The 27,452-nt window shown below is 38.1% G+C and overlaps 1 protein-coding gene across 1 annotated transcript in view; it reads right to left on the bottom strand.

Moving 5' to 3' along the window:
* ITSN1 (intersectin 1) overlaps nucleotides 1-27,452 on the bottom strand; it is a 2,682,533-nt gene that overhangs the window by 227,417 nt on the left and 2,427,664 nt on the right. The window contains exons 27-28 of the mRNA XM_044072770.1: nucleotides 24,615-24,721; nucleotides 18,420-18,603 (exon numbers count right to left, since the gene is read on the bottom strand). Coding sequence (XP_043928705.1) covers nucleotides 18,420-18,603; nucleotides 24,615-24,721 — 291 coding nt within the window. The remainder of the gene's footprint in view (nucleotides 1-18,419; nucleotides 18,604-24,614; nucleotides 24,722-27,452) is intronic.

The raw sequence follows: 27,452 nt of genomic DNA, 5'->3' as shown, positions 1-27,452 counted from the left end.
CATTCTCTTCCTGTATTGTTAAATAAATTAGGACATTGTCTACAAAGAGGAGAAATCTTAACTTCGCCATCCTACATTCCATATGCCCTAATATTCCATTTTATCACAATATCTGACAAAGGCTGTAGGTATAATATAAACAAAATGGATGATAGGGAGTATCCATTTTTTGTACCTCTTGTTAATTTAAATGAATTTGAATGCTCCATGTGCAGCTTGACTCTCACTGGTGAACCTCATAAACTTAGATAAACAGATTGACTTAGCAAAGTCATCTGGCAGGCCAAAGCTATAAGGACTCTCAAAACTAGAACCACTCAACCTGTCAAATGCCTTTGCAGCATCTAGGTTAACTGCTCCCACCTCATTATTTGTATCCTGGGCACTTTTCATGATTTTCATGATTACAAATGTCTTCAAATTATTACTGAGGGTTTGCTGCCCCTCCCCACATAAACCCATACTGACCTGGTTCTAACAATTTGGGAATACATTTAGCTAAACTTGATGGCATCATTAATGGTATAAACCATTTGTAATCGTGATTAAGCACTCATTTGGATCTGTAGGAGAGTGGCAGACCAGGATCCCCCATCTATGTATTTTTTTTTTTGCACTTGCTCTGTCTCAGGGACAAGGGAGGGGGTGTTGTGTTGTATGATGGGACGGAATACACTAATAAAATCAATTGTATATTATTAAATTCTGGAAATTATGAAATTTCATCTATTAATGAAGTAAACATAGGTTATCGCAAAATTGACTTGTTTTTGGAAGAACTGTTGTTAGACGAAAGAATTGATGCTGACATGTACAATTACTTAAAAATTGAGTTTCCTGTTATTAGTACTATAGTAGGGATACCTAAAGTACACAAAAATGTGAATAATCCCCCATTTCGTCCTATCATATCTGGCAACAGATCCAAAACCTTCCTTTTTGGATCTGTAATAGATAAATGATTAAAGCCTTCATACAAAAACACTAGACACCTATTGAAGACTCATGGGACTTCTTAGGGAGATTAACACCCGACTTATACACCACTAGTACACATCTGGTCACTACTGACGTAGTAGACCTTTTTTCCAGCATCCCTTTGGATGAAGGGATGAGGAGATTTAGTAACAGCATTGACAAGTATAGTACTTTAGATTGGGACAAGAAGTTACTAGTGATGGAATTCATTGACATTGTGTTAACACACAATTATGTGTATTTTGAAGGTGAATACTACAGACAGTGCAAAGGGGTAGCTATGGGAGCGGCTTGCGCTCCCATATTTGCTAACTTGTTTCTACTAGATTGGGAGAACGAATACATTTTGCAAACTGAATGGAAAAGTTACATTAACCTATACACGAGATTTTTGGATGATGTATTTATAATTTGGAATGGGGGAGAGGTCAAACTTAATGAGTTCATGAAATATTTAAACACTAGAAGTGACTTCTTGAAATTCACGTTTAATATGGACTCTGATTCCATATCATATCTTGACACTTGTATAAGTATTGGACATGAAGGATTTAAGTCTAAAATATTTAGAAAGAACACCTTCAGCAACTCATATTTACAATATACCAGCTGCCATCCCTATTCACAAAAAAGAAGTATAATAAAGGGACAATTTATCAGAGCAGCGAGGATGACATCTGATTTTACTGACTTGTTAGTTGAATTGGACTTTATAGGAGAGATGTTTAGAACCAGGGGATATTCAGGCAACATGATCACTGAACTAAAAGAATATGTAGTCAGCAATAGGGACACCCGGTACAAACCCATTTTGGGGTCAGTTGTGCAAGATACATTAAAAGTGGCAGAGAATAATAGTAAGACTAATGTCAACAATTATTCTGGGGCATGTATACTACAGTTTGCACCTCACATACAAGATATAAAGGAAATGGTGGAAAGGAACTGGAATGTGTTGAGAATAGACAACAGTATATATAATATTATTTGAACAAGACCTTCATTTATATATAGAAATGGATTTAATTTGAAAAATGAGTTTGAGCACAAAATTAAGGACGGTAAGAGGAAGGATATGCAGATGGGCACACAAAAATGTGGGACTTGTAACCAGTGTATTTATATTATAAATATTAAGAAGTTGTTGTTAGAGGACATTAACACTACTGAAGTTATGTTCCAAAGGGGTAATTGTAGAACATCCCACATAGTATACCTAGCTAAATGCACGAAATGTGCCTGTTTCTACGTAGGCAAAACTGATAGATGCCTTCGAAACAGGATATACGACCACTATTATTGTATTAAAAGGAGAGAGGAAAAAATGCCTTATGGAAACATTTAAAAGGAAATGAAAGTTGTGACAGGTTTCTTTTTGGCATCTTGGAAATTGTACATCCAAACCCTAGGGGGGGTTGTATCAAGAAAAAACTAGGTGAAAGAGAAGTAAGGTGGCAGATAAAATTGAATGCCTCCATGTATCCTGGTTTAAACGAAAATATTTCAATTAAACCTATTTTGGACCATAATACACATTAACACATGACTATAAGGCACTATTGTTAATTATATATGATTTAATTTTTTTATAGCAAGAAAGTTTTATTGACATTTTGAACATGTTCATTTCAGTACTAAAAATCTGAGTTACAAGCTATTGGTTATATTTAGGGAACACACTTATTACACACTGGTCTCAGACTTACACATAGTAAGGGTAGTAGTGTATTCATTCGTCAGTTTAAAGCACAGGGCACTTTAAAGCACTTTAAAGTATTTTAATGATTTTAAATTTCAAATTGCATTCTTTTACTGCTTGTTAACACAACTAGGTAATTGATTGGCTGCTTGGGTCTATATTAACTCAAGCAATTAATTGTGAAGTTGTTCTGAGGAAGTCTACCTGTGTGTAGTTGAAAGCGCTCAACTACTGTGGTTTTATCGAATAAAGTGGATTTTTTATCTCAAGTGCCTGTGCTTTTACGTGCTACTACCTAGAACAGTTTGGTTGCTTACATTTGTTTTCACAGTTGACTGTTCTGGTACATATCTATTTTTCTGTCTCAGTATTATTTAAAACTTCTGTGCTGCATTTACATATTTGACAAACATAGTTCCCAGTGCCTTGTTTATAAGCAAACAGCTCCAGTTTGGAATCCTCTGTAGGAAGTGCTCTCCATGGTCTCCCACTCTTTGTGGCTGCTCTAAGGGCTGCCAGTTTGTGCAGAGAGCAGTACCACTGCAGGTCACCTAACTGGAGCTGTTCAATGTTTGGCCCCTTTTGCCAGAAGTCTGGAGAGATTCTGCTGAAATCCAAAGTATCCACTGCTAAAGTCGAAAAATAAGCACCTTGTGAGTTTCTTTTGCACTTTGCTGAGTGTATTTTATTATTTTGCTGATTTTACTGCATTTTTCTGCACTTTAAAAAAGCTGTGCTGTTGCTTTAAGTAACCAGTACATAGTACAGACTAGATTCAGGTATGCAGAATCTAAACTGTATTGTTGATTTGAGCACTATTTCAGCCATCTTACATCAGGAGGGCCCCGCCTGCACCCTTGTGGAAGAAGTGTGTAGTCTGAGCCTCATCTGAGTTGGAGATTACTGAAGGAAAGCTCATTGTGTGCTTTCCCATTGGTGGTTTAGTTTAAAGTGTTTATTTCACTTGTATTTAAGCCTTGTGTTTGCACATAGCTGCACACAGTTCAATGGGGTTCAGTAGTGCCCTGGAGAGCCATCAACACCTTGAAAGACAATCTTCTCCTAGACATCTGTTAGTGAACCCTCTCAAGCTTCGCTGCTATACTGAAAGAAACTCAGTTGCGCACTGAGAAGTGCTGCCATAGTTTTCATCTCTAGCTTTTGATAAAATAAGCCCTTTTGTTAATCCTAGAGCAAAATCTGGTCAAACTAGCCCACTCCCCAATAGTTGTTATGGTAAAAATCTGCCATAATGGATGGTCAGTTTCCAACCATTTCTTCGGCCAGCCTGATTGATATAGACATCATGAGGCAATGTAATAATTGTCTCACGTATACTAACAACTACTTACTCCAAAAGCAAACACAGCATGTGATAGATGTATTTACACTATGAATTTGGAATCAGTTCTCTTACGTAACAACAAACCGGACACCAAACAGGATGTCAGCACACACACATCACATCTTCCATAAAACAAGGTTAGAACACATAGACCCACATATGCGGAGTACTCAGCAGAAGCCTACCAAACGTTTAGAGACCTCCCAAGTGCAAACCACTTGCACACACTGCAAAGCAAATATAATCCATTACACATAACAACACACACACACACACAAGTGTCTCAGCAAATAAGCCGTAAGGCAAAACACCTCAAAACCAAATGTCCTGGTCATAAGTGACTCCACAGTAAGACATACATATCCCTCTCACCATGCTGGATAAGGAGAAGGTCACAGCCAGTAGCCTGCCAGGTGCCAAGATCTGTCAAATCAGTCATGCACTCAAGTCACTCAACAACAATTACCATTACGACTCTGTCAAAGTACATGCTGGGTTGAATGACTTGAGACGTACCTCTCTAGACTATATTTATTTTACATTTGTTTACTGGGATGGTCCAAGTGGGACAATGCCCATTTTCAGCAGAGGCCCAGGGAGAATAGCTCCCGTCTAAGCTTACATACAAAGTATCACAATAAATAATAGAAATTATAAACAAAATTGACTAAAAAATGAGTGTTAAAACATTTACAGGATAAAAATGTAAAAACAAAAATATATACATAGTATCAAATAGAACAAGACTTTAACATTTGAATATAGACAAATATATGGTTGAATTTATATATGTGGAAGAACATAACATTAGTTAGGAAATTAAGCAGGGAGAATTACTTAGGCAAAGTAGTGCACAGTTAGTAATACTTCCGTGGTGACAGTCGTAGCTAGGAATGTAAATACTTATACAGAAGTAGTGTTGTAAGAAGAGATATGTTTACAAAGTTAATACGTACAGCCAAATTGTATACGTAATGCTAAGTTAATAATTAACCTGGAGTGTTATGTGTGCAAATCCAGGATTCAAATAAGTGTCTTTCGAGAGATATTTTGAAATTATTAAGACTGCTTATGGATCTAATACTATGTGGAAGGGTATTCCAATTTTTAGCTACAAAGTTAGAGTAAAGATAGGTGCCTGGTGTATTGGATACTTTGGTTACTTGGAGTAAACCTTTGTTAGATGACTGACGTGTATGAACGTTAGAGTAAGGTTGTAGAAGATTTTTAGGGAAGGTATGTTGTCAGGATTGTGCATTATTTTGTGAGCCATTATTAAATGGTTATAGTTCATAATATGAGGTAGTTCCAAGCAAGAAAGATTTTTAGTCATTGACAGTGATGGGTGGAATGTGTGGAATCTGTTGCAAATTTGCCAATCTTATAACATGATTCCAATTTACTTAGTTCTGACATTTTGAGGTTGGTAAGTATGGGGAATGCATATAAGAGTGAGGAGAGAAGGTGAGTTCTAGCTATGGCTATTCTTGCAGTGTCTGTTAGGAATTTTGTGTTTCTATACATTGTTCCCATTTTCTTGTGAACCTTTTTGATTGTGTTAGAAATGTGCATGTCACATTTCGATTATGATGCCTAACAGTTTTGTTTCGGAATCTGGGAAAATTCTAGTATTATTACTGGCAGTGATATAAAAGTTAGCTGGCAGGTTAGTAGGTTTAGATGAATGAAAGAACATAAGTTTGGTTTTATTAGGGTTGAGAATGAGTTGTGAGTTTGCCAGCCACGTTTCAATATCAGAGAAGGCTTTTTGTGTGACTTTAAAAAGTTGAGTTATTGTGGATGCTGCACATATGAGGGTTGAATCATCTGCATATTGTATGATAGATGCTTGAGAAGAGGCAGTATTAAGATCATTTATGAATATGTTGAAGAGGAGGGGCCCTTGGATTGAACCTTGAGGGACTCAAGTGTAACAGGAAGGAGTGGGGATAGATCTTGCTTCCATTTCACAGCTTGCTGGGGGCTAGACAGATAAATTTACAACCAGTTAAGAGCATCTGGGTTGATATTAAGATTTTTCAGAGTGGACAGTAACTTAGGATGGGAAACTGTACTGAATGCTTTAGACATGTCTAAAACGACCAAAGACACTATTTTGCCATTGTCTCTGAAATTATTTACAGTACTAGTGACACTTAGAAAAGCTGTAGTAGTGCTATGATATGGTCGGAATCCATTCTGTGATGATGAGAGGAGATTACTGTTTAGAAGGTGTTTAAGAAGTTGAAAGTGGATACATCTTTCCAGAATTTTAGAAAGTGGTGAAAGTATAGCGATGGGCTGGTAGTTTGTTAGTTCTGTTCATAGGTTTATACTAGTCTATCTGCCCTAAGGCATTTGTAATACAATTAATATTTATAATATAATTAATATAATACAACTCTGTTGAATTACCTCCTTTGTGTAATGGTGTAATATATGCAATTTTCCAAACAGCTGGGACATACTTTTCTGTTACAGAGCGGTTTATAAGTATTGACACAGGGAAGGCAGTAACATCGGCTGTTAATTTTAGATATTCTGTTGGCATGTTATCTGCTGCCAGTGAAGTGGGTTTCAACTTCTTTAATAGTTTTGTAATACTTTGTTTTGGGACTGTCTGAAATGAGAATGCATCTACACTTTTGCTTGGATTGTACATATATGTACTGGATTGGATTATATGAAGAGAGACATGACTAAACTCTCAAATTATGTGCCGTGCAGATATGTCCCTAGCCCTAAGCAGCATTCTGCCTTCACCCAGGATGATGCCACAATATAGACAAAAAACGATTACATTCAAAAATTTTCCAGGGGGATCCAGTATCTGTCAGCCTGGAAAGGCATGGCTGAAAGACCATGCTCCTTTGCCAGAGATAGTCTTCACTTGTCTCCTCTAGGCTTTCAGATACAGGCAAAGGCACTTGCCTCCCCCATAGCTCCTTTTTAGGCAATGTCAAAATAACAAATTTTCCAGTGTAAAGAAATCCACTGCTAAATGCTAGAAGCTTAAACAGGAAGCTGCACTACCTGGAAGCACTCCTCACCTTGGAAGATGTTGACATCTGTGCAGTCACTGAGACATGGTTCAAGGCCGCAGAGAGAACCCTAGCCATGCAAGGCTACAATGCCTTCTACACATTCAGACCCCAAAAATAGTGTGAAAGAACCACAGATGGACATGTGTCCATCTTCATTAAAGCCAAATACACCTCAGGACTGGTTAAACAGTATGACTCTCTCAAGCTACTCCTGGTCCAACTAACTATAGGTAAAGCACCCTACCACATCATTGCTAGCTACAGGTCCCCCACTATGAACCAAGAGAAGCACTCAGCCTACCTGGACTTAGAGTCACTCACTGTACAGTTAAACACTTTGGTCATGGGAGATTTCAACTATCCTTCCATTGATTGGGCAACAGAGATGAGCACAAACATGCTCGCCCTGAGGTTCCTGGACTTTGTCAATACAAATGCCCTGGAACAGCTAGTCTGCACCCCCACAAGGGACACAAATGTCCTAGATTTAGTACTCACCAACATGGGGGGGGAGGGCAGTGCATGACCCCATGTGCTGTCCTCCCTGGTAAGGTCAGTTCATAAATTTGTCTCATTTGAAGTATCAATCAGACCTCATAGGCCCACAGGAACAAAAAAAAAAAAAAAGAAAATTTCTCCAAAGCAAACTACAGTCTACTAGGCGATGGTATAAAAAGTTTTAAACACCATGCTAACACAGCTAGCAATGACTCCTACAAAGAGGAGTACACAGATGCCCTGTACAACCACCTAAACAACTGTATAGACTCGGCTGTACCTGACTGGATCAAAACCAGGTCCTCCTGAAAAAACAGGCCACCCTGGTGGACCTCAAGTATAAATAGGTTATATAACAAAAGGAAGAAAATGATGTCTAAGAACAAGAGGAAAGTTACTCAGCAGAAGAAGAATACCCTTAAATTAGCATCCCTAGCTAAGAATAATCATAAGACAGTCTTTAGCTACATCCAGAATTTAAAAGGGAACACCCAACTATGTGCCGAAACTTCTAGTGGACAGTACCTCTCATACTGAATTTAAGGAAATTGCCAACCCGTTAGCTGCCAGATTTAACACAAACTTCACCCCCTGTCCCCACCAGCTATACCCCAATGTATACCTGACACCAGTCCTCTACCTAGTATCTCCAAAGAGCAATTCATATCTGTGCTCTCCAAGGCCAAAAACACAGCCTCTGTGGGATCAGATAACATCCCAGGCTGCTTAAGAAACAATCTAAAACAAAACCTAATGGAACCACTTGGCACTCTTTAACCAGAGCCTTGCACTGGCTTTGTTCCAGTAGAGTGGAGAACAGCAACAGTAATCCCCTTGCACAAAGGGGGTCCAGCAACTGATCCTGGGAACTATAGACCCATAAGCCTAACCAGCCTTATCTGCAAGGCCATAGAAAGAGCCATCATGGACCTTAACAACAAGGACATAGGCGACCTTCAAACTCTTGACCTGACCCAGTTTGGCTTTGTTACAGGTAGCTCATGCTTAATGAACCTGGTGGACTTCTTCGACAGTGTCACCAAAGCCCTGAAATAAGGCAAAACAGTACATATTGCCTATCTTGACTTAGCCAAGACTTTTGATAGAATCCCCCACTCAGGTATCATTGAGAAAGAATCCCAGCTGGGGATTAACCCATATGTCACTAGATGGATAACCAATTGGCTTACAGACAGAATGCATACTGCCAAAATTGGGGATTCCACTTCTACCAGTAGACCAGTTACCAGTGGCGTACCACAAGGATCTGTGCTGAGCCCTCTACTGTTTGGAATCTATTTCTCTGAAGTCCAGGTGAAAGTAGATGGCTTGTGGCTTACCAAGTTCACTGATAACTGCAAACTCGGCACATTCATGGAGTCCTCAAACATATTACAATGGGGGCTAACACAGACAAATGATTGGTGCCAAAGCCACGGACTAAAATTAAATGCAAAAAAGTGCATTATTATCCCCTTTGGCAAAGAGGAAGTACCTGCAAATTAAAATATTGATGTCTCCCCCTAAGCTCAAACCCAGTAGTGTGATATTTCAGAACACAGGTTGATAGCAATCTAAACTTCAATCACCATGGTATGGAAAGCCTTCTAGGTTTCGCATCTCATAAGTATGGGCATTGCATCAAACACTAAGGATGTTATAACTCCTCTGTACTCGACCCTCATCAGACCACTAATAGAGTACAATGCTCCCTTTTGCATGTACCTCTCCAGACACTTGCAGCACCTGGAGAGACCATAGAGGTTTCTCATCAAGAAGATTCAGGGCCTCCAAAAAATGACCTACATGGAAAGACTGAAAGCCCTGTCACTGTACTCTGTATCCTATAGGCGGCTGACAGGCAACTTGTGCCTAGCCTACAGAGCAGTCTCTGACTCTGCCCTAATGGACATGCTGCACATCCAGAAATCAAATGGGGAAAAAAGTCACATGTTCCAGGGATCTCAACCTAGCCTGTGACATTAACAGAACATGCTGGACAGACAGCTATATCTACCAAGAGATTGCCGCTCCTCTGGAATAAACTCTCAATTCATGTGAAACACAGCTCCTCAATTACCCTATTCAAGCTCAACCTAAACAATTGGATGGCAGACTATAAATTCACCCCAGGGATGGCACCTATGTCTCTCACGGACAGGAGCAGCTGGTGCTGATCATAGACTCACTCTGCAAATAATGACCATCTAACCAAGGTCAATCAGGGAACATGGGTATAACATGGCTAGGCTTCTAAAGGTCAAGAAAAACACTTCTAGATCACAAAGTATCCAAATAAAAGCTCCAACAAAAAACAGAAAAAAATGAAGCAGCCAAACTGGATTGAAATTTTCTTTACTGAATTCTTCTGGTACCTCAGCCTTCGCCTTCACATGGAATAACAATACTATGCTTAAACCAGTATGAATACACACCTCAATTGATCAATCACACCAATTAAACAATTAATCAATTGTATAAAAAATATATTACATTTTAAAGAAATACTGAATTAAATTCATACAAAAACAATACATATAATATATAATATTTCATGTTAATAATTATACATCTAAATTCATACCATTTGGAAATAGAGTTCTATAATTAATAATAAATTTAGATTCCATATTCTAGGCTTCTAAAGGCACTAGGGCCATTAGCCTAGTAACCTCCTATAAACTTAGAGTATAATTATCACAATGGTTTAGACATCAGGTCAAATACTTAACTCGCTGATTTTATGGAAACTCTGAAAAATACATCAAAGACTTCTTTCAGTGTCACTGCTTTGACAAATACAGATTGGATAATCCAAAACACACAGAACCATACTGTCGCTCATCCACATATCCTTCTTTAACAATCATGGCTCTGACTCTTAAACCTGATATTTCTACTTATATTTATCCTCCTCCTTCCCTCTCCTACCAACATCTCACATCTTAACTCACCTACTCTCTCTCTCAGTAGTATCTACTACCTCTTATTCACCTATTCACTCTTACCACTTTCCTGCAAGTAATCATTCATCTTCTCTTGCTCTACTAAACCCTTTCTCATTCTACAACTTCTCTATCCCATCCTTATCTTCTAATTATTAATATGAACTGTAAGGGATTGCCTTACAATGATGACTGTGTATCAAAGCTAGTGTATTGCAAAAAAAAAAAAAAAAAAAAAGCAAGCGTATTGCATAATTGTCTTATCACGTCCATGGATTTCTTCTTTTTATTTCACTATAATTTCTACTGCCAGTTGGTCTGTGTCATACCTGAAAAGGGTGTGATGAGAAGTGCAATTTCCCAGTTAACAAATGCATGCATGTATGTATGTATGAATATATAAGCAAACAGATAAGATAGTTTCAGGTATACGTCAGCTAAGAAGAACACAGTTAAACATGCTTACCAATAGTGATAACACATCTTCCATATTCAGCCTCCAAAAATCTATTGCTAAACCATCCATTCCAGGTGGTTTTCCTTTGGCATTCCTCTGGACTGCTTTCTAAACTTTCTGTCCACTAACTGGAGACCTGATAACTTCATTAACTTTGCCTCTGGCAATTAAACATGCTTATAATGTAAAGTAAACTTTGAATCATATTATTTTTTGTACTGCTAATGTTCCCTATGGATCGTTTCTCCCCTGGCGTCCACTGAAAAGGGGCATCAGGCTAATTGAACTTTCCAGTACAAAAATGCACATACATAAATATAAATAAATAAAAACTCAACATTTAACATTAATAAAGCATGTGGTATAAAAGTTATTATACAATGACTGGCCATTAACATTGTTGGTTGTTGATATGTTGGTTCTAATCTTGCCTACCACCATCAAGTTGTTTCTTTTTTAGCAGTAATCAGAATAAGGCTCATAAGTGCTTTATGTTGTTTTGTTCATGTGAGGCCCAGTCCAAGATTAACAATAACATATCCTTTGTCAACTCTGTGTTTATTAAATACCTAAATCACCAATGCCTTCAAAGGTATTTTGAGGACTCCCTACAGAAATGTTGAAACTCACAACACCAAGTCCTGAAATGACAAAAAAATAAATAAATAAATAAATAAATAAAGAACAAAAATATACTAGAACACCAAACAATGTTTCTCCTTTAAACTTGCTTGTAGCACCCATTGAACTTACATATACCAACTCTGTGATTGCCATAAGTCAGTGAAAAGGGAATATTCTGAGAAATGACAATTTTGGACTTAGTATATGTAAGTCTGCATTTTCAATCATTAAATCTGCACATTTCATGAACCATCACACTTTGAATCAGAAGATATGATCTCAGTTCACTCTTTCATTCTTAAATTTCAAGCAGTTATCACTTACATGCACAAGCATCCTCTGGAGTCTACCCAGGGTATAAAAATAAGTACAGAAACTTTTCCATGCAAAGATTCCAAACTTTATTGATACTGGAGCATAATTTGATACTAAACACATTTCTTTCTATTGCTCCAAAGTTAGCTGTGAGCCAATCTCCTGTTCCTAAACTAGTTTCAGCTTTTTCCAAAATAGTTTTATTCTTCTCCTGCAGAATTTCAGAAACTCTACTTAACAGCGTGTTTACTCCTACCTCTTCAGTTCTTGCTTCACTTAGGAATTTTGCTATTTCATTTATGCCACCTTTCTCTTGACTTTTCATCTCTCACTTGCCTTAAATCAGCAACAAGACCTCAAAAGATCAACATATCACTTTGTTGTAGGGTAAATTTATTTTTTCATTGTTTCCATTGGATTAATTTCCCCCCTCAATTATTTATTACATCAGCAAGCAGTTGCAATGAAGATCCAGAAACCTAGAAGGGTACTGCAGTACCTGCCCTCCTCCATTCTTACTATACAAAGTATGAGGGGACACATAGCACTCGTCTGTCACATAGTTTATTTGAATATTTCTTAATTTTCTAGTACTATTATAAAACAGATGCTTATCAGTTATTACTAGATACACTCCAACAGCCCCACCCTGTAGAGATAAAAGCCAAAAATATCAGCTTAGTGTTCCTTTAAAATCATAAAGTTCTCTGGTAAATGGATCAATTTTTGCACTGCTAGGAAATAAATGTAAAAGAATCAATCAATAAAGCCAAAGCCTCTTATCTGAAAGGCAATCAGTTAAGGCTCCTTGGCAAAACAAAGGCCTTTCTGAAGCAGCATAACACCTGATTAAAAAGCTCCAGCCTACATATATCAGTCTACTCCTATTTAAGTAATCTCAGACCCCCAAATTGGTAAGTGCCCCCGACTTACATTACCTTCTTCCCTTTATCCAAATTGGATATAAGCAACAGGTAAAGAAATGTACTACCGTTAAACCACCATGTTAAATTGTCTACTGCTCAAGTGCCTAAAAACATTTGTAATATTTACTTCCCTGTCTCTCTCTAACATGTTATTAGTCTGCCCTTGATTTCTAGCAGCTTCTGCATTATCAAGAAAACTCTCACAATTATTTTCCTGCACAAGCAAGAGCTTACTAAATCAGTTGAGCTTCTGGCCAATCCCTCTCTATCTCCAGTTTCATAGGTCCTACAAAGGGCAGCAGCATTTCAGTTAACAACTCACTGTCACAGCTACAGCCTGCTTAGTAAAAAATGACATTGTTTTAAAAACAGCCACAGCATTTAACATCTACTGTAGACATTAGGGATAACTTCCTTTCAAACACGGACAAAAGAAAATTAACTAGGGACACTTTTTAGAGATTTATCAGAATCCTGTAACTCTACTGACCACCATAATCATTTCCTAGAATTCTGTCACTGGCTGCCTCCCTCCAAGCATCTTTTCACATGTTCAAAAATTATTCTGCTATTGGCTGACCCTCCAGTATTATTACTTTATATCAAAAAATACCTGCAGTACTAGTCATTTAGAAGACTCCTACTCCCATTTATGATCAGATAGCTTGGAGTGGACCTATGCAACAGAAATCACTGGGGATACTGTGCGTGTGCATCTGTGAATACAGTAGAGTAAAGGGTACATTAAAATCAAGGAGGGATTTAATAGTGTTTACTTGGACGTAGGCATGATTGTGAGGATGCTTGTACATTTGCAGCAAAGTAGGGATAGACAAAAAACTGCACAGACTGAATCCTGTGTCAGCCACGATGACAAGTCATTTGACCACTTCTGGATATCAAAGCAGCTTTCTGCCCTGAGTGCATCCAGCACTTATGCTAAATATGTAGTAGATCATACTCTGTCTCACACAGAATTGTAACCCTCACCTGCAATCTAAACTGATTTACCAGGAAAAAGTGATCATAAATCAGTACACATTTTAATGCTGCAGTAGCATAAAGATTTCTAAGTTAGTGCAACACTATGATAAATCTGATACCTACAGTTGCCCATTGCATGCAGGTGTCCCACATTCCTCTATGGTCTCTCATTACCAGTTTTACCATTTTGTGTATGTTGCAAACACTACAAAGGTGAAACTGAAAGGGAAAGGAACTTAACCTGGTATGTGACATGAATAAAACTTGCTGAAGAGGCAGATTTGTCTCACAGATGTTGTCCCACCTTTGGGGCAAGCTTCCTATTCATGCTAAACAAAGCCCCTCATTGGCCCTATTTAAGTGTAATTTGGACAACTGAATGGGTAACTGGGAATTTGCCCTGGGGGTTCCACCTGTGTCCCTCTTGGACAGGGACAAAAGGTGCTGATTTAGTGTCTGCTTGATCCAGATACCCTTGGGATCACAGGTTGAACTTAGCTAGGCTTGTAAGGGTCCTAGGGCTGTTAGCCTAGTAACCTCCTATGATCTTTAAGGAAAGCTTTGGTCATCCTAAGTGATCCAACAGATAGATCATTATGTCTTATGTCAAATTTTGAGATGGCATCCATCTGTTTTTTTACAGCAGAGTAACTGGAACCTCTTAAGTTCAGAAATAAAGTCCAGTACAGCTGGAAGAGGGGATGAGAAAGGGTTTAAGCCCTTTCAGGACCCCCAAACAGAAAATCTTCTCCATTTGCTTTTGTAAGTCTTTTTAGTTGATTCCTTCTGAGAAGAAGAAATTATATGAACTCTTGGGGAGGAAAGCCTGGCATCTCTGGCTATCATTAAAACTGGAGAAACCATGCAGTAAGTTTCAGTGACTGAAGATCTGGTAGAAGCATCCCAGATGAGTGACTGAGTAGATCTGGAATGGGATCCAGTACCCATAGTGGGTGTAGTAGATGAAGCTAAAGGAAGGGGAACCATACCTGCCCAGGTCAAAAGGGGGCAATGAGGATTATCCTGATCTTCCATCTCATGACTTTCTGAATGAACTCTGTGAGAAGGGGAATTGGTGGAAGGGAGACCCAGGGGCCAAAAATGGACTATACCATCTCTTAGTGACTGTCCCTGTGGAGGGATGAGGGCAAAGTAACCGCTGCATTTGTTGTTCAGATAGGAAGCAAAGAGGTCACAGCATGGTTGGCCCCAGTGACTGAAGACCTCTGTTACCACGGTTTGCTTGAGAGACCACTCATGAGGTAATATGATAGTCCTGCTCAACCTGTCCACTAGTATACTGGATGTCCCAGGAATGTACATATCTACTAGAAAGCAGTATGAAGTCATCACCCATTGCCAGACTCACATGGCCTCTTGGAAAAGAGGGTATGAATGTGTTCCACCTTGCTTTTGATGTACCAGACTACTTGACATATTGTCTGTGTTAATGGAAATCATATCTCTGGGTAGGAGATCCTGAATGGCTTCCAATGCCAAAGGGGATGATAATACACTGATGTGAAGTTTGGCCTCCACTGATGATCACATCCCTTGAACTGTCTTCCCTTCAAAGTGCGTCTGTGGTGACAGTAGCCTGGGAGCAGGTGGACAAAAGGGTCTGCCCTGTATCACCAACACAGACATGATCCACCAACTTATGTGATCCCTGCATACTTGAGTAGGTCATATTCTAGTGTAAAGAAGGTGAAACTCTGTGACCATTGTACTGCCAGTGTCAATTGAACAGACTCTTATGTGGTTTCTCGCTAATGGGACCAGAGAAATAGTACAGGATATCAGCCCTAAAGACAGAGGATGAGTCTTGCCTGTGGGTGTGGATGTTGCATCACTTGAAAGACTACAAACCTTAATGACTAAACTCTTGCAAGGGGGAGTTTTGCAGTTTGTTGCAATGTGTTCATTTGGCACCCTATAAATTTTATGCTCTGCTTAGGAGGCATTTTGTACTTCTTGTCACTGACTGACATTCCCAATTGGTTTGCAAGAGTGAGAAGGAATGTTTAATGCTGTGATAGTAGATCCTTGGAGGTAGCAGTTAGGAGCCAGTTGACTAAATACTTGAAGACTTGGATCCCCTGTAGTCAGAGATGAGCTACTTCTACTACCACTGCCATAACCTTGGTGAACACCCAGGAGACTGTGGTGAGACTGAATGGCAGTGAATTCAGTGCCCTGAATTGGTAGTGACTGGCTACTAGCCAAAAGTGGAGAAACCTCCTGTAGTGCCTCTGGATCATGATGTGACGTAGATGCCCTGGAGATTAATAGAAAACATCCAGTCATCCTTCCTCAATACAAGTAGAATGGACTGCACTGTGACCATCCTGAACTTTGTCTGTTTGACATATTTGATTTAGGTTGCTGAGATCATATTGGTGTGAGGTCCCCTGTCTTTTCTGGAACTAAAAAGAACCTGGAATAGACTGCGGATGCCTACTGGTCTGGGGGCACAATATGGATGACTCTTTTGATGAGCAACTTTGACACATCTGCTGCTACATATTCCAAGTGATGAGATGGTATATCAGGAATCTTTGATCTTTTCTTTGGGACAGACAAAATGGGTATGCCATAACTTCTGTTAATCATCCTAAACACCCATGAATCAGATGTTATGGTTTGCCAGGCTAAAGGGTGTAAGGTAAGGTGTAAGGCTAAGTGCCCCCCAACTGCCTCTAGAGAGCAGCAGTTGGGGCCACCATTCATGGATGCTGATAAAGTTTCTCAGTGAAGGGGTCATGGAAAACTTGGTTCTGCAGTCCATTTCCTCCTCTTGAGCAGCATGCATTCAAACTGCCTCCACCTCTACCTCTGGAGGTCTATCCCCAGGAGTGTCCTGGCAAAAACCTTGGGATTTTTTGAACCACATTTTTCTACCTCCTCTTTGATTCCTGGAAAAGGATCTTTGAGCAGACTCGGCAAGTTTCCCAACTCCATAAGAAGTCAGTTCCAAGGAGGATCTCTGAGCCAAGTTGTCTAGTGTCAAAGCACCAAGGAGTAGAATGGAGAAACTTTGGACTTGACTCCATCATCAGTGCTCTGACCCCAATGATGCTCTGCCTCCATCAGTCTTCATGACTCTAAAGCATAAGGGGAAAAGTTGAAATCAAAGTTTCCAGGCCTATCGGCTTCGAAGTCTGTGCAGTGGAAGGGTTCAGATACAGTATCCTTTCACGGAGCCAATGATTATGCATCTGAAAAAGGTTGGATGGTGTCAAAGGGCCTATTCCTAGTCATCTCCTTGGGGACGGTGCTGGGAGATCCCCCAGCTGAACATGTGTCCTTAGGAATTTCGTCATCCAACTCAGTAAGACTTCTGCTGGACTGAGCAGACCTCACAGAAGAAGCTACATATGTGAAGTATAGGTGAATGAAGCCTGGGTCTGGCAGGCCCTGGAAAAGGGTAGGTTTCAGGGAGGGAGTTCGGATCAAAGTTGCTGGTGGATCCAACTGCCTCGACAACTTGGGTCCTGGACCCAGTAGAGCAGTTGGATCTGGAGACGTTTTCTTTGACGTTGCTACCCTCTCTTCTTGTACCTTTTCATCTTATTTGTTAAATTAACAGGTTAGCAGAAAACTATATTGTTATATTTTTTAATTTAAGAGTTTGGCAATTATATCACTAATTTACAATTACTTACCTGTTGTTAAACCAGCATTATTAGAGCTGGAATCCAGAATGACATAACTAACCCCTGCCCATTCCTGAATATTAATACCATAAACATGGCTTACTACATTTAGTCTTCTGTGTTTAGAAGCAAAATTTAAAAGTTTTTTGTTTTTTTTTATGCACGGGTGCAAAACAGCCTTTGATTTTGTATAAAGAAGGGTTTGCATGTGTAATGATGCTTGCAAACAATTTTTATACAAAAAACAAAGGTCATTTTGCATATTTAGACATGATTTTTAAGGTTCTATCTCCACCTGCCATGGCTAACATGAGCACTGAAATCACTGTGGTGCATACTACATACTCTCAATGTGTGTGCATGCTACAAGCCAAATGTTAATGAGGGCTACAATCATCAACACATCTTTGGTCCTGGCCTTTTTAGTGCCAGGCAAGTCTCAACATTTATGGTGGCAAATGACCAACCAAAACTGCCACTACTTCTCCCCATACTGGATGTACAAGTGTCACCACCCGAATCCTGCCCTCCTCCATCCAGCTCTTCCTGCACTCAAACCATTATTTAAATTCATAGATTAGTACTAGGCTAACTGCCTTTGTGAGACATTTTAAGCCTAGCCAATTACACCATGTGAGCATCAAACCCTGCACCTTGTGTCTGTAAGGTAACCTTAACCTTTACACCAACCTTCCACCTCCCATTTGTACTCAAGTCAGTTGGTCAAAGTATGAGTTTTATCACTCTATGCAACAAAGATGGTGTGTGCCAATAAATCACCATACACTTGAATTAGTTTATGTTGCTGGCCAATGCAAATAGTTTAAAGAATATGTCTGTGCACTCTTACATTATATTAGACAATTACAAATATTTTGCAAGGACTGACAGCATAATCAGTAACAATAATGAAACCTTTCCAGATTGTGTTAAGATTTTATTTCTTACTTTGACAAAGTCCTTGAATTCAGGCATTTTATCAGTTTTCTGCTGTATCACAGCTGCTCCATTGAGTTGGCAACTGCAGAAACGAATGTAGGGTTGCATGTGTGGAAGCTGCGCTGTTAGAATATCACCAATCATCTTGACTGGCATCCTCTCCCCTGACATTTTCTTACGAACCCGAAGAGCCCTAATGCACAAGTAAAATACAAACGTGTTATTCTACACAGCAAATTACTGCTAGCAACTCAAAATCATATGCAATTTGCATAGCAGACAGCTCTAACAACTAGACTTAACATCCATAAGTTTTTGAGGTGTCAAGGAAAAATTTAGAAAATATGAATTTAAACTTTTGGAATCTAGAAGCACTAATATACAGTTACAACATGCCTGTACTTGTGGTGTAGAGGGATGCAGCCTTGCAGCCCATGTGACTTGAGTTTGAATAGTGTTTCAGGCTCTTGATGGCAAAGGCAGTGAGAATGAGTGAGTTCTACATGCTCAGGCTACACTAGCATGTTTTGATTTCCATGGTAGAGACCAAGAAACAACCATGAGGTACTATTTGATGTAGGTGGGGCAACTTGTTGATGTCATTCTCTTGTGGAAGTGTGGAGTGTTTCAGCACTGACACTCACTGTACATTCTGCTCTTGGGGATGCTACTGAAATGTACTGTAATGTTGTCCCAGGGTCCTTGATCACTTCACCAGCTGAGGACATGGTTAGGAATTAGCTTGGGGAGGCTAAGATGGATCTGGGAGGCCTGGTGAACCTGGGCATAACTGAATGACTGCTGTGGGGAGCCAAACAATATAACACTAACACACACACACACACACACACACACACACACACACACACACACACACACACACACACACACACACACACACACACACACTTGCAACATTCTGACCACAGAAAAGTAGCATTTGCAATATCAAATGAGATAAACATTTTTAATCTTTCAAATTTGAGCATTATGATGAAACAGCTATTAGTTTGTTTTTAAATTGACTACATTTATTTTTGATTCAAAACAGAAGAAATCAACAAACATGATATGAATCTAGACTAACGCTACACTCTGCCCCTAAACAACAGCTTTTTTTCGTAATATGGAGCGTAGTTTCCTAAGCTGCTACTAGACATGTGATCCAGGAGACCACTGAAGACCCTAGCCTAACTGCTTACTTGAAGCTGAGGGAATTAAACTACAGTCTTCAGGAAGCAGCTTGTTAACATGTCAAAGTGTTAATCCTCTGTACTGCTAGAATCAAGATGGGCTATGACCATAAAGTGGAAAAATGAATGCCTTTATGAAAGAAACTAAAGTAACACCTACAGTAAAATCTTTTGGAGAATTTCTTAAAAAGAAAAGAAGACAACATTTTCCTGCAATTAAACAGACTCCAGATGAGTGTGTGAGCATATACAAACACAAGTATGACAAAGCTACCTATTATAATGCTAGACCTTTGACATCATCTTATTCAACAGGCTAGACATCTCACTCTCATTTCACTTAATTATTTCATACTTGAATTTCATTGGGAAGATAGTACCCATTCATTGGATTCAAATATGTAACAAAACAATTACTATACAGTAACACATACAATAATCAGAGACATTTACAAACAGACCTAGCGATATGCCACCAGTAGACATAACAGGCATATCAAGAAAAAAATTACCTAGGTAAACAACTGAAGTCTGTAACATTCTGTGCATGGCTACTATAAAGGCATTCTGGTATAATTAATATGCAATGACTGCTATAGGAAGCAAACCAAAACTGAGCTTAATTATCATTTACATATGCTATACATTACCTGTGAATGTAATTAAAATAAACGTAGATAATGGTGTGTAAAAATGAAAGTGCAACTGTTTCATAAATTTATCTTGCAGAATGGGCAAATTATACATTAAACCCTGACTGGAAAATGAACGTTCTCTAGCAGGATGTTAATATACAGACATTGTCCTCTGAAAAACAAGTCTGCTGCTTCATAGCAAAATATTAAGCTGTTGTGAAACTCAGACAATTAAAATCCAAACAGCTGCCATTTTTTATACATACTTTGCTGTTTAGAGAACATACAATTATGTGGCGACCCCTAACGGGAACAGACGAAAGAAGATGATGACAATTAAAATAAAAACTAAGTAAAAAGAAAAAAGCATACGTGTGCCTCAAACATCTACCCTACACAGATAGACTAAAAGCCCTGTTCCTCTACTCAGTCTTATACAGACTCCTCAGAGGTGACCTCTGGCATACAAAGCAATCTCCGACTTGATGGGACTGCTGCATATCCGCAAGTCAAGCTCCACTCAAGTTACCCGCACGCGCGACCTCAACCGGGTCTGTAACATTGCTGGTGGGACAGATTTGTGTCTCAGAGACTCCTCCTTCTGTGGAACATACTCCCTCTCCATGTCAAGCAGAGCATCTCCTTAACTCTTTTTAATCACAACCTGGATAACTGGAATGGGAACAGAAAATACACCCCTGGGATTCCACCTATGTCCCTGCTGGACAGGGGCTTCTGATGCTGATTTGTCGGAACATTCTTGGCTAGGCTTGTAAGGGTCACAGGGCCAATAGCCTAGTAACTTCCTATGATCCTGTGTGTGTGTGTGCATTTGCAAGTGTGCTTGTGTGGGTGAGTGGGAGCATGTGATTGAGAGAGACAAACTGAGATCAACAGACAACACTGACTGTAACATACAGTCTATTGGCAAGGATTTACTAAACATTCAGGTTTCAGGTGACTTTTACTGGCATTATTTAATGACTGTACTTAAGTAAAAAAAAGTAATTGATAGTAAAAACAAAAGGCAGTAAAGGGGGAGAGTAATAATGGCTTGCAAAATATGTATTTATTGTTTAATATTCAGTTGTGGAATAAGACTTCTGAAGTTTTGTTAATACACAACAAAAGTGGCTATTAAGTGGTGTGTGTGTGTGTGTGTGTGTGTGTGTGTGTGTGTGTGTGTGTGTGTGTGTGTGTATGTGTGCATGCGCATGCATGTTTGTGTTTTTGAATGTGTGTGAGTGTTTTTTATGTATGGGTGTGAGTCTGTATATGTTTGTACTTCTGAGTTTGTGTATCTTTTATTTCTAACGTAAAATACTTACTCCAGCAAAAATAAATATAGTAAAGCAAGTTGATTCATAGGGAGAAGAAAGATTTTACATCATAAATACATAAAAATATGTATATAATATTAAAAAAAAAAAAATACAAAACAATTTTGCTGCTTGCCCATTCTCTAAGTACAATAATGCCTTCCAGGATGTATAATGCCCTTCCTGGGGTGTAGAAGCCCTCCACCTGTGGCATCAGGCCTTAAAACACTCCCTGGGCATGCATTATTTCCACAGTAACAACACACCTTACTGGGCATTACTGCTTGCTTAACAGAAGATGCAGGAACAACAGGTCTGCTGCTACAAACAATCACAAAAGATGATTTGGAATTATGCCAAAGGCAAACGTCATTACTCAGCCAGATATTTTCAGCAGACATGCATCCCTTAGAGTGCATTTCAGCTTTAAAAGAAAGTTCACTTCTCCATTTTCCTTGGGGGGGGGCTTGAGAGTAGGTCAGCAGAGTGGCTGTATCAACAAATATTGTAATGGAAGAATAAAAAGTCATAGAAAACAGTAAGCAAAAAATAAACAAATTATCTAAATATATCAGCTTGTAAGACAATTTCTCTATGTGTACCCTCCAACACACACACACATACACTGTATGTATATGCTTACATATACGAATATAGTAAACTATGTAGCAGCAAATGACTATATACCACTATATTAAAATAGTTACATTTGTATAGAAAATAAATAACACAGTAATGCTGACAAATATTATGAACTTATTCTAAAAGTTATATGCTGCCAGATCTAAAAAAAGTACACACTATCTAGGGAATAAAAGGGAGAAGCCTCTCCAATGATTGTGTTATTCACAAGTACTTGGTTATGGTAAGCTTAGCACTGAACTGTACTATCTGCACCATAAGAATCATTTCCAAAAGAAATTATAAAAATGATTCTGGACAGCATCTAACAGTGTGCTCTACAGCTTAGGTGAGTGAGTGAATTGTCTATATCATTCTCTACAGGACTGCAAAAGCAAATCCTGTTGTATCCCTAGATAGAACGTCTAATCTATAATGCTTGAAAAAGGTTGTGGCAGAATGACTGAGCAACAGCCTAATACTCTGAGCAGATATATTCATGAGAAAGGCTGCAGTGGAAACAACTCTGCTGGTGTGTGGGGGTCTTAACCTCCCCAGTGAAGGTCTTGTTACACAGTTACCATAACAGAAGAATAGAAAAATTAAGTACTAACAGAAGGTCCGTCTTCCTAGCATTAAAAAAATAAAATAAAAAATTATATAGACCAGGTTGTCTAAATGGTTTGGTAGTTTTTAACATAATGACCAAGAGCTCTTGTCAGTGAAACATTTTCAGCCACAAATGCAAGCCAAAAAGTAAACAACTTACATGAAAATTGTGTAGTGCATGGAACACCATAATTATGGATTATCGGGAAATATCAGGGAATGACTGTTTTTTGTGCTAGGGATTAACAACAGACATTGCCCATATGGCAAAGAGAAAAGTAGCAGAAGGTGAAACAGTTTTGTTTCTACCAACTGCCCATGTCTCTCAAATGTCCCCAAGTCTTTTTCATTTTTTTTTTCTCTATCCCTCCTATATTTTTTTCTGGTAAATTGATTTATTGAGGATTACATTCAGTTAAAAACACTATAAGTAGAATTCCCTGCTTCTTACAGTTCAGAAAATGCATACTGATGCAAGACGTATTACAGTAATATTTAAAAACTGTCATTAATTCTCTTCCTCTCTACTTAAGAATTATTAAGCAAATAAATTGAGATGTGTGCTGTTGGTGTTTGACAGTGCTCACACTAATAGCTTTATTGAGTTTCAAAGCTGATAACACACTTACTACTTTTTTTCTGTAACTAGTTGTATATGGGGGAGGTAAAGCTCCAGACTCTACAAAGAATTATATTGTGTCTTTCATCTTAACTCTTTATTATGTATTCTTGACATAAAATCAGATTCATCTCTTGAGATTCGCTCTTGAGATGAATCTCTTATCATCCATGTCTTTAACACATAAACTGGTTATGATCAGAAACCTGATCATAATCCTCTATGTTACACTTAAACAAAGTCAATAACAACAAGAAATCATCAAGTAAAACAGCGATATGAAAGCAGAATAAAAGCATGGTATCTTCTTGCAAATCTAACTAAAAAATAATCCACATCTTGAATGGAATTTAATTTAAAAGAGCATTTCATCTTATACAATTCTAAATAGTATAGTTTTAAAAAGCACATTTTAAATGGAAAGTTACTGTTCAGAAGCTATATTTAACAAGTCTATGTCAAATGTTTTGCCAGAAAAGATCATTATGAAAAAAATATTTTGGGATCAACAACCCACCAAGTAGATTTCTCCAATAAGCCAGAGATGCTTCCAGTTTCTAACAGCTCTGTTCTTTATTATTTTTGGTACAGTGTTTCTACTGCTGTAACTCAGTACACACTGTACCAATCAACAAGTCATAGCCCACAGACAAAATATATATATATATATATATATATATATATATATATATATATATATATATATATATATATATGTTGTTGTTGTGTCTTTCGGCTTTTCTCGGTTAGGGGTTGCCACAGCGGAACTCCGGTCCGCTAATGATTGGCAGTAGATTTTTACGTGCCGAGTTGCCAACCCTGACGCACAACCTTCATATATAAACTTTTAAAGAACAAGGGCAGTCATAGAAGTTATACTAACTTTACAGAAACAGGAAATGAGAAGATACAGCCCTTCTGGTTTTAGAATTATTTATTGTTTACCGAAGTAGTACACTAATTACAATAGACCATTTGCAGGCTTAGCAAAATTTACATACAGGTGATTCTGGAATCCTTCATAAAGTATATTTAGAGAAGGATGGCTTAGTTTTACACTGTTCTTTATGTACTGGAAATGCTGTTATGTCCCCATTATTTATTAAATTAGTTTAGTTTCTGTGAAACCCATTCAATCTAACTTAATACAGCACGTCTACAGCGATTTTAATGGTATATTATTTCATTGGTAATTTTAGGAAACTCACTTTAGCAGCTTGATATTACACATAATCAGTTCCTTCCAGTTCACAAAAATCATGGCAACTTCTTTCTCGGCTAATAAATCAGACTCCAGCAACGGTTTCTGAAATACCTGCAGAAACAAAACAGGCCAGAATGTTAATAATTTTAGGTGTATGCAAAAGGAGAAAATATATTATTGTATACCAGAAAAACAACTAATGTGTTTAACTTGCATTTCATTTTTAAAATGTTTCTTTAACATAAAAGAACATAAACATAGGGGTGACAGATTAATGAACATCAGTTAAAGATGCCAGATATGACACACAGTGAATAACTCTGGATACCAGGAGGAAAGTTAACAAAAATATGCAAATGAGCCAATCAGAGTCATACATGGGAAGTCATGTATTAAAAAAGTGAAGCCAGACTACTAAAGTACAGCCCCCATGGCAACAGCAGGAAAATGGTGGAGCCAGCCATAATTTGTGCACTGATTCCTAGGCAAGCAGCCTAAGGTGCTGGTTCTCCAACAGCAAGAAGACAAAAAACAACTGTCAAATGAGCAGGCAATGGCTAATGGCACAAGTCAAAGTTGTGGTGGTCTACGGACATGTACCCTCTCACAATTATTTTTCATCACAAAGTAATACCTGCAGGAAATTGCATAAGAGAACAATACTTAAAGAGGATGCATGTCATGTCTTTCAGCTGCTGCTGTTTGACAAAGCTGGCCTGGTAATCTCATACTGCCATTGTCAGACGTCTTGTTATAAGTCCTAGCTGTTGTATGCACTGGGAAATTTAAATGTAGTTTTGCTGCTGGAAAGCATTGCCTATGGTTCCTAGACTCCACACTTGCCTTATATATATATATATATATATATATATATCTATATCTATATATATCTATATCTATATATATATATCTATATATATATATATATATATATATATATATATATATACACACACACACACACACACACAAATATATATTTATATATATATATATATGTGTGTGTGTGTGTGTGTGTGTGTGTGTGTGTATATATATATACATATATATATGTGTGTGTGTGTATATATATATATATATATATATATATATATATATATACATATATGTATACATACACACATACATATACATATCCACATATATATATATATATATATATATGTATATATATACATATATATATATATATATATATATATATATATATATGTATACATACACACATATATATATATATATATATATATATATATATATATAAATTTGCACTAACTTCTACATAACTTTATCGCAAGTGCTTTGTAAACTGGAGACCCCCCCCCCCCCCCCCAAAAAAAAGTGCATTGTAAAGCTAGCCTGATGTCAGGACTCAAGCTACACACAATCAACAGCCCGCTTCCTGTGTCCCCCACGCTGAATATAACTTGCCTAATGTAGAAACATCACTGGACTTGGGTAGACATCTTGTACCATAAATAACAATCTCCTGCATTAGATAACTGATAATTTGACCTCTAGGGTAAGGGGACGTTTGTGTGTGAATGGAACATAAGTTCAGTGCACTTTTTTACTACTGCTTAACTAATTTTTGGAAGGTGCATCATTCTTGACCTTGCTTGTTCCTGGCCTGTGTGAGTTCAAAGTGAGTAATGGCTACCAGAGGTGTTCAAGCTTCACCCCAGTACTCTACTGGTCAGTAATTTTAAAACAGCATGCAGCTAAAACACAGCCATTGTGCCCTCAGTTACCCACAGCTAGACAAGGTGTGCAAAATAACTGTTTTATAACAAGTTTAGAATTATTTGGGAGGAAGAGCTAAGCAAGAGGTTCTCCAATTTGATTCTCAGCTGGTGCACCCTCTGTGTAGAGTCTGTATGTACTCCCTATGTTTCATGGGTTGTCTCCTATATTCCTAAGACACACAGTAGGTAGACTGGACACTCTAAATTGGCAGTGTGTGTGAGTGCACATGTGGGCATGTATGATATGGAAGAACAACCACCACCTTACAGTGTGAACATTGACTCTAGTTGATGGTTACTATTGTTGTGACAGCCTGACCCAATATGAAAAAAATGGGAAAAAGGGGCTATGTATGAAGTGAAAGGGGCAAGGGCTTTGTCAGATTTGTTATATCTAGCAGTCTTCAGAAAGTGGAAATGAAAGGAACTACTGACCCAGGAAGACAAAGAAATGTATGAAGGAAATAAAGGAAACCGAACTTTTGTCATCAAAAGATAGGAGAAAAATATACTGAAATGAATACCTTGGATACTCGGGCTGGAAGGGAATTAGAGTCATGAATAAGAAGATTAAGGTTGCTTACATACCGTACTATGAGCATTTTTTCTTTGTATTTACTTATTTTATAAAGTTTTGATATGGTCCAAAACAACTGAAAGAAAATATTGTGCTCAAATGTTGTTTGTGACTTGGTTGTACCAATACAAGTTGTAAAAGTTTTAAAAACGTTTGTATTTGTTTTTCATACAAAAGTGTACAATTATATGGTGTAATGGATCGCCAATGACCTGTAGCAACTGATTTTTGATCTTAAATGGGGTCAAGCCCCTTCTGTTTTTCCCTTAGATCCACTCCTACTTGCCCCATATAATTTCTTTTATTAGATGTGGATCTCCACCCCCAATTCTCACCAAATAATCAACTACAACCTAAGAGGTGGTCTTTTAGTCAAGTTCAGCCTGAACCTGAATGCCAATAAACTTCAGCCAAGGCTGGTGTTACCTTACTGAGGAACAGTACTGCTTCCTGTTAGCACAAACATGCAAGACCTGCAGTGAACCATTTATAGTCTCATTGCTTATTAAAACCTCTAAGG

The sequence above is a fragment of the Protopterus annectens genome, chromosome 5.part1 (assembly GCF_019279795.1).
Source record: "Protopterus annectens isolate FY-2018-M chromosome 5.part1, PAN1.0, whole genome shotgun sequence".
In the NCBI taxonomy this organism is placed as follows: Eukaryota; Metazoa; Chordata; order Ceratodontiformes; family Protopteridae; genus Protopterus; species Protopterus annectens.
This window is presented reverse-complemented; position numbering and strand designations above follow the sequence as displayed.